General features: G+C 38.3%; 1 protein-coding gene across 1 annotated transcript; it reads left to right on the top strand.

Moving 5' to 3' along the window:
- The first annotated feature begins 22 nt into the window (after positions 1-22).
- Positions 23-4,021, top strand: LOC117460633 (microtubule-actin cross-linking factor 1, isoforms 6/7-like). Its single transcript, XM_071206048.1, has 9 exons — positions 23-205; positions 740-854; positions 979-1,145; positions 1,232-1,394; positions 2,048-2,202; positions 2,297-2,371; positions 2,466-2,583; positions 3,654-3,799; positions 4,013-4,021. The coding sequence occupies exons 2-9, from the start codon at positions 746-748 to the stop codon at positions 4,019-4,021; spliced, it is 942 nt and encodes a 313-aa protein (XP_071062149.1). The 5' UTR covers positions 23-205; positions 740-745.
- Positions 4,022-8,946: the final 4,925 nt, after the last annotated feature.

Here is an 8,946-nt window from a genome sequence, read left to right as displayed (position 1 = left end):
ATGTCTTCTGAATCAGGTTCAGACCTGGGCTCAGCAGCAGGGCCAGAAGATCCAGGCCACTCTGTCAGCGCTGCAGGCAGAAAGAGAGGAGCTGCAGAGGCTGCTGGACTGGATCTCCTCCGCAGAGGAAGCCCTCAGCCTCAGAGACCAAGAGCCTCCGCCTGAGACCTGCCAGCAGAACCAAGAACTGATCGAGCAGCACGTGGTACGATATGAATATAAAACTGATGTGAATGCTATAACATTGTACATTTCATTATACCACACCCTGTTGAGAGAACTTCAGAATCAGAATACCTTTATTAGTCCCACAGAGGGGAAATGTACGTTGTTACAGCAGAAAAAGAGCCAGATAGCTTAATGTTAAATATGTTACATGCATTAAAAAGTATTAAAGCTAAAAAAAGTTATGATATAATAAAAAATAAATACAAATAAAAAGTAACACAATTTACATAATACACATCCTGTAACAGTTCTTAGGAGTTATCAGCCAGGTATATCTTGCACAGTTATTAATATATAATGCACATATTGCAGTTGGTTGGTATTTATCAGCAAGGGGTGTTATAGAGTCCGTGTTGTTGTGTGTTAGGGGTTTGGGAGAAAACAGAGCTGTGCTGGTTGCATAGTCTGACCGCTGCAGGAAGGAAGGACCTGCGGTATCTCTCCGTGAGACAGCGGGGGTCCAGAAGCATCTTTGATGTACCACGTTATCACTGATCCTTCATCTCTGCAGGTTTTCATGGAGGAGTTGAATAAGAAGTTCCCAGAGGTTGAACATGCCACAAAGGCCTGTAAACACAAGAGCATTACCAAACTGCAGATTTCCCCCAGCAAACGACCAATCACTAGTAAGCCTAATAAAGAAAACGTTATATTTACATTCTGCAATATAAAGCCATTCTTTTCTTTATCTCCCTGCCATTGAAATGAGCAATGAACCTCAGACTCCCATGTTGCTTTTTCTCCATCCAGAGAGGAGGAGTACTCTGAAGCTGCAGCCTGTCGTACCGATCCCCCTGGAGCACCTGGACCCCCAGACCCCGGAGCTCAGTCAGCTGGTCGGTCAGTGGCAGAAACTGTGGCTACTGGCTGTGGCCCGACAAACCCGCCTGGAGCAACAACAGCAAACTCTCAAAGAGGTTATTGTAGTTATAATGTACACATTATAGTAAAGTAAAACTACTTTGAATTTAATTTCTCTAACATTTTTTCCAATTCTTGACAGATGGAAGAATTTGCGAACTTTGACTTCAATATTTGGCGAAAGCGCTACATGCTGTGGATCAGTCATCTGAAGTCACGGATCTTAGACGTGTTCCGCAGCATCGACCGGGACGAAGACGGACGCATCAGCCAGAAGGAGTTTGCTGATTACGTCCTTAACTCTAGTAAGACTCATTGTAATACATCAGTACAGTACACTGCAGTGTTTTGACCCATGAAGTTAACATAACATTTAAAAATACATTAGTTTAAAAAGTGATACCGTGCTGATACATGAACCCTAGGGAATGCCATTTAAGTCAATATTAAATTAGCACATTAATCCAAGAATAAGTCTATTAAATAAATAAATATGGCAGAAATATATAAATACATGCAAATACAAATATTTAAAGGAGTCCATTGAACATTTTTTTTTTTGTATAAATATAAAACAAAAATGTTTAGGATGTTTCCAAAAGTCTACTTTGATTTATTGGGGGGTATTTTTCTCCCATGATTCCACATTTAATTATTATTATTATATTTTCTTACTGATTTATTACATTTTTGTTGTATGTATTTCCTTATTTGTATATTCCAGGATTTTGTTCATTGTCCTAGTTATTCATTGTATATACATATATCTATATTTTGATATAATACTGATTTAAACGGCATTTAATAGTATTCCAGCCTATTAAAATGTTTTAATTTGAACATTCTGAGTTTTTAAATAATTCTGCTACAAAGGATTTTTTTGTATACTATCAGTGTTATAGTCAAATGTTGCTTTAACATTTCGATGTAATAAAATAATCTCCTCCTCCACATGTAGAATTTCCCACCAACTCTCTGGAGATGCACGCAGTGGCACACATCTTCGACGTGAACAGTGACGGCTTCATTGACTACTATGAGTTTGTGAGTGCGCTTCACCCGAGCAGAGATCCCTACAGGAGAACACTAGATGCAGATCAAATCAATGAAGAGGTATGAACAATTTAAACAACAAGAAAACACAAACAGTCACGTGATTTATTACTGTGTTTTATGTATTGTGGCACTGTACTTTTGCCCTCTTTAGGTGAGTCGACAGGTATCACAGTGTAACTGTCCAAAGAGATTCCAAGTGGAGCAAATAAGTGCCAATAGATACAGGGTGAGTATTTTTTAAAGGACAATGATTCAAATATGAGATGCTAGGGCCACAACTGCTTCCAAAACTGTAACTAACAATATGTTTTCATTTGCAGTTTGGAGAATCCCAACAGTTGCGGATGGTTCGTATCCTGCGTAGCACACTGATGGTCAGGGTGGGAGGGGGCTGGACGGCTCTAGATGAGTTCCTGGTCAAGAATGACCCCTGCAGAGGTCAGTACACCACTCAATTCAATTCAATAGCTTCATTAGCATGACCATAATTACATACAGTTTTGCCAAAGCTCTGTACAGTTGCAACATCCATACACAAATACATTTGAAACAAGCTGCTAAATTCTGAATATAAGCAAGAACATGTTTTATTTTTGCAAACTATATTTCATATTATACTGCTATTTGACAAGTCGTCAGCACCTGGCTTGACTAAAAGTGATACTAACTGCTCCAATGGACATAACCTCTGGGACGGAAAAGTAAAGCCAAGATTGCAAAGTTAAGACCTTTCCGCAGACTTGTTTTTGTAACAAAAACTGATTGTATAGCAGTCGTTGAAAACATGATTTATTACCACATTAAATATGTTCCTTATAAATGTACTGTCTCGATAGCTGGTTTCAAGTACTCTTCAATACAGCATGATGTTAATTTGGTAAATGAAGGTCCTGTTTAGACTAAAACAGATGTTGAAGCAGGCTATGCTTTAGGACAGGGCCTCCTTGTGATTGACAAGTTGCTAATACCGCAAACTTTGAGTCAGAACAGAGGCGTAGCAGTGCATTTCCCCACCTATAGCTTTACCCTGTTATCCAAATATAGTCACTTCTTGCTACCAAAAACCAAGATGGTGAGGGCAAAAGGGCCAAACCTGAAGCCTCAAACAGCATTTAGGGGAAAAACTGGGGGACGGGACGTTAGCTACATCTACTTCTGTTACACAATCTATTCTCCACACATACAACAGATCATAACCTCCAGATCATAGGTCCCCTTTAAGGTATTCAAACAGTGTCCCTTGAGCTAAAGACCTTTATGGTATCAGATTATTTTTTTACAAATATATCAAGACATCCAGCTTTTGTCTTAGGTTGTTATTTTACGTTGGTGCCATGCTACTTTACAGTATAGTTGTAGCATTTTTAGATGATTAGGGTGCATAATAAAAACTGCTCAAACATGTCAGCGTGTTCCATGACGTCTATAGTTAGTTTTTATAGAGAGGTTTTGCTTTTGGAATGAGAGTGGCTGCATCCTGTTAAATCTCCCTGCTGTGTCGCCAACAGTGAAAGGCAGGACCAACCTGAAGATCAAGGAGAAGTACTTGTCTCCTGGAGGAAGCACTTCTAAGGGTTTGACTGTCAGCAGGTCCAACTCCAGCCTCAGCCTCTACAGCAGCGCCTCGGCCCCCACCAGCCCCCTGACACGCAAGGCAAGCCAACCACTACGTCCTGTCATTTATCCAGCTCCTACATGAAAACATCACCTTCCTTCTGAGACATTGTTTTGACCATACGCATACTTTTAATATTTATCATTGTAAGATGTACGGAAGCCCTGAGGTTGATAAATAAGTACAAATATCGTACCAACTTCTTTTCTAAGTCTTGTCTACAAAGTTTTTACCCTGTGTTTATGACTTAAGAACAGGTGAACATTTTTTTTGCTTTGATAATCTTTATTAGTTACTTAAATGTTTTTTTTCATCTGTGGATCAGCCGGAAAAGTTTTGTCGGTTGAAAAGAAAATACTTCGACAGGAAAGAATTTAAGTATGTTATTTTGTCATATATATATAAAAAAGAGGTTGAACAATTGTTTTGTCACAACTATTTATCCAACTTACCTAATTTAAACCTTTTTTTACCTGAGTGACCATATTTTCGTTCTTTCTTGCCTTGCAGGGCTTCCGTACAATGTGCTATTTATTTATTTTCTTTGTCACTGTCCCCCTTTTTTGTTAAGTTATTGCATCTTGAAATATAAATACTTCTTTAGGTTTACATGTACAAGCCACCTTCCTTTATTGCAGTTCTTTTTTATTGCAAAGTTTCAAGATGCAGAATCGAATTGGATATAAAATAAAAACCAGATCAGTGGTGCCAACCTTTTTTGGGCATGGGCCACTATGACGTATAACCCTAACTAGTCTCACACGTCTTGCTTCAGGCGTTACTCCGCAGAAGTTTCTCAGGTGACCGCTGCATCCGTCTCCCGGAGCTCCATCGCTGCTCTGAGCCCCGATCTACAGTTTACTGCGCCAGGGGAGGACAATACACCCTCGCCAACAGGTCAGACAATCAATCACTTTGAATGAAATGTGCTGCATCATCCATCTCGCAAATCTCAAATACAAAACAAATCTCACTGGATACAAAAAATGCTCTTCCTGTTTTCATTCTTGTGCTCCGTGTAGACGAAGCTGAGAGGTTACCCACATGATTACCTCCGCCTCCTGTGTATGCTGCACTGCTGAACACAAACACAGCCTTGGGCTCACAAACCCGAGTGATAAAGACATCCAAGGGCCAAACACAGATGCATCAGCCCCAACTGAAACAGAGAAGGTTTGAGAAATCTGTTTGACGATCATGTGTGCTCTTTGTGGACAAACATGAGGTCAGTCCGGATGCAAGACAACGATTTGTTTTGTTCTTTGTTGCATTGCATACAGTAGTATCTGATTATTTAGAGAGTAGACATGGCGAAGTTCTGCATGGATGATTATTGCATGATAGCCAGGGCCTTGCTTTAATCAGATTCCTTTTATTTCTCCCAGTGTTCTTTGGTAATAATACTTTCCTGCGTGGGCAGTAACGGGATGTGAAAGTGGCATACAGGGACACATTTGTATGTAAAGGTTTTGTACTGCCGCTACTAGCGTCCAAAAACACATATACCAAAACCATAAATAAATGAAGGGTAAATGATTCTGTCCTTCAACTTTGTGATATTGTTTTCATTTCATTCCATTGAGATTACATTGTTGGCAGGGCCACATTGGTTTTTTGTCTTTTTTTTCTACACCACATTTTCAAAAATAATTATGTGTTTTTTATTGTACGGATGTTTTCAACACTGGTGATGATGAAGAATGCACTGGAGTACGACTGGTCATCATTGTTTTGTAGAGATTATTTTTTCAGGATTGTTTTTGCCTTTGGATGTATTTGTATGGAACATTACTGTGAACATGTAGAGGTGTTTTCTTTTATAACAGTCCTGGGAATGATTTTGTTTAGCACATTGTTTTCATAAAAACGCACTTTCTTTCTGTGTCCTTCTACTGTATATGGGTTGTTTTGCTAAGTGGGAAATCTGGCATTTGTCATGGTTTAGATAAATCACTTTTCCTTAGAATGCAATGAAGGTGATATGTATGACTCCTTTTGTTTTCTCCATTCCATTCATTTCCCTTTTCATTTTTTTTTGCCAAAAATCTGTATATTTTCTTTTTCTTTATTTCTGTCTTGTTTTTGTCAGATTTTGTCAGATTTGATTCCAGTCAGAAATCGTCAGATATTTCTTGATAGACGCTACATCTGTTTCCTTCAAGGTTCTACTCTTGAAGTTACCAATATTATGCATTTTCTTATCAAAAAATACTGTAAACATATTTTCCCTGAGCGAGAAAAAACTACCTGGCTTTGACTCCGGTTCTATTATCGAGCAGTTAATATTTCAGCAGTGTAACGTCACTGTATTTCTATGTGTACGTTTGTGATAAATCTACCTGAGGTCGAAGACATTCTTATGTACCTAATTGCATTTGGTCTATGCAGTTTGTCAAAAAGATTTTTTTAAGTAAAACAAAAAAGTTTTTACATTATGAAGTACCTTTTCCTCTTGGCCTCGATGTGTCTGTGTTGGAGAAGTTGGACATTTGCCTGAAGGTAAAAATAACAATAGCCAGATTTCACATGTGTCGCTATGCACCCTGATCTTTCTGTACTGTAAAAGTTTCTATACCCAGCACTACTTCTAATGTCCAATTTAGGGAAACTGTAGATGAATGTCACTAATACTTTTATGTCAACTTGTATAAAATATCTTTTTTGTAATAAGACAAATATTTGCCATGATTGGTCTTCTTTTTATTAGACAGATGTAATCCAACTCTAGCAATTCAAAAAAACACAACTTATGTGCGATGGTTCAGTTTGGCTAACTAATATGCGTTGCTGGTGTTTCTGTATTTTCTTATTAATGCAATAAGTGCATTTTAAAGATCACATTTTATGCAAAATCCACGTTTCATGTCTTTTCTACATAAATATGTCCCCTCTGTGTAAAGAGATTATCTCCTTTTGTCCTGATCCATTTACATAAAAACCTGTCTGAAAATGAGCTGTCCAGATGTGGCCACTTTGTGATGTCACAATGTATTTTTGGTTTGTGCATCCATAAGCCAATAACCAACCAAGGTAACTACCACCCACCTGATCTCCTGAGCACCATTGTGTTTTTTAAACAAATCATCTCGTCATCATAGTTGGTTTAAATGTATACATGTTCCTCAGATTACTAATTTGTTCAAATGAAACATCAAGGTAAACTGTTGAAATAATTTCATGTTTTAAGCTATATTAATCTGCATGTTTAATTATATTCAATATATATTCCTTCATTCCACATGTATTTAGTTAAAGGTGGAGTAGGTAAATTTGAGAAACCGGCTCGAGATCGCTAGAATTTGAAAATACACAACCGGAGAAAATCTGCCACTTCCTTATAGAGCCCCTCCCCCAACACACACGAACGCGCACATGACCAATGGGGGCACGAGATAAGTTTGTGCCCCGATGGAAGGCTGACAGGCAGGTAGGCCTAGATTGGTAGTACTTTTTACAGTATTACGGCTTCTACAGATGACATTTTTGTTATGGATTTTTTGTCAAAGCACTTAAGATATTCATTGCTATCGGGATGTTAAGAGCATTCCATGGAATATAACAAAAAGTGTATCTCGAGCCGGTTTCTGAAACTTACCTACCCCACCTTTAATGTAACTGTAAACTTTAAAAGATAGGCCTTACCAATCACTTATAATGTAAGTTCATATCAAAAGACACACATGCACTGGGAACAAAGCTTTTCTTTTGTTGTTGCGGATAGCTGACAGCTAAAGATTATGTAATGATAGCAATAACCAAAACCACAAAGTTGCAGCTTCAAAACCAAAACACGGAGCTAAAAGAAGCTAAAACTCTTTACAGATAAGGGGCGCTGCTGAGGGAGGTAGTGTTTTGCACTGGGTTCGTCACAGATTCATACAATAGACATTTACATTTGATTAATTGTTATTCCAAAGATATTGATGATAAGGAGAACACTTTTAAATACGTTTTTAATATATAGGAAGATGATTCCGTTGCAAGAATGCTTCACCATAATAAGAATGAGGATAAAGGTCAGGTGTACATAGTCTTATGTTTGGTGTCTTATTTAAAGGTAAATTCTCTACGGTACTAATCCACCCCGTGGATCCTCGGCTCATGTTGCTCTCCTGTTGATGTCTAACAAGTGAATCTTTCAAACTCACACTCGGCATACAGGCAGTTCCAAAAACACAGACAGATTTGTTCAAACACAGAGCTCAGCAGTTTGGGGAAAGAAAGCAGAGTATTGTACTTCTACACAAATATTCAGCATGACTAACAGTTTTATCAAAACAACACTGTCCTGTGACTGGATGCCATCTTGTTTACAAATACACTTAAGATGAAGCAATATCTCAGGGATAGATGAGATCATGTGGTTATAACATGTACTTAACAGCAGACATGTTTCTGTGTGATTCGGACATTATGTGTATAATATAAAAATGCATAACAAATTAAAGGGGCCCCATTAAGATGTGTGGGGTTTACCTTTCCTGTAGTGTTCTGTATAAGCTTTTGTGCATGTCTGCAACACCTCCATTGGAATCCTTCTACTCCTACTCAGGCTTCTATTGGCTAGCCCTCCAACACATTGTGCGTGATAGGCTAAGGGGCGGGACATCTCTAAGCGGTTGACCAATCACAACAGAGCTTTTCAGCTAACCAGCAGACTGGGCTCTGGTTTCAGACGGAGGGTGAAAAGAGGTGCTGCAGCACTGGCAGTATGAGAGAAATGAAGACCTTTTTGACCATTAAAGCATGCAGACATGTCACATTAGAGGCACAACATACAAATGTGAACCTGAAAATGAGCATTATAGTGCCCCTTTAAATGGATAATGCAAACATCATGCTTTTAGAACAGAGACTTTTTATGTAAACCAATCGCATGACTGATCTCTGAGAGACACATTTGAATTCATTCAAACGGATAACTTTGCTTTAATGTGGTGTTTGAATCAAAACATTTCTGGGGCCAATTCTCAAACAACAAATCAGAATGTACTCATTAGTTCAATTAAAATACATTTAATTGTTTTGGTATTCACGTTGTTGGTTAGTCCCAATCAATAAAAGCTCAAATCATATTTTTTACTGAATCAAAAGTAATTAACTTTACTGTCACAAGCCTGGAAAGAAATGTTATTATTCAGGAATGGAACATGTGTCACCAGTGGTGGGTGCAAGGGCACTTAAAT

Source organism: Pseudochaenichthys georgianus, chromosome 16, assembly GCF_902827115.2.
Source record: "Pseudochaenichthys georgianus chromosome 16, fPseGeo1.2, whole genome shotgun sequence".
NCBI lineage: Eukaryota > Metazoa > Chordata > Actinopteri > Perciformes > Channichthyidae > Pseudochaenichthys > Pseudochaenichthys georgianus.
This window is presented reverse-complemented; position numbering and strand designations above follow the sequence as displayed.

Bases quoted from the DNA above. Each gene is read 5' to 3' on its own strand.
- LOC117460633 (XM_071206048.1), top strand. From the start codon at position 746: ATGGAGGAGTTGAATAAGAAGTTCCCAGAGGTTGAACATGCCACAAAG. The intron at 1,395-2,047 runs GTAAGACTCATT...CTCCACATGTAG, and splicing joins TGATTACGTCCTTAACTCTA to AATTTCCCACCAACTCTCTG. The intron at 2,584-3,653 runs GTCAGTACACCA...TGTCGCCAACAG, and splicing joins CAAGAATGACCCCTGCAGAG to TGAAAGGCAGGACCAACCTG.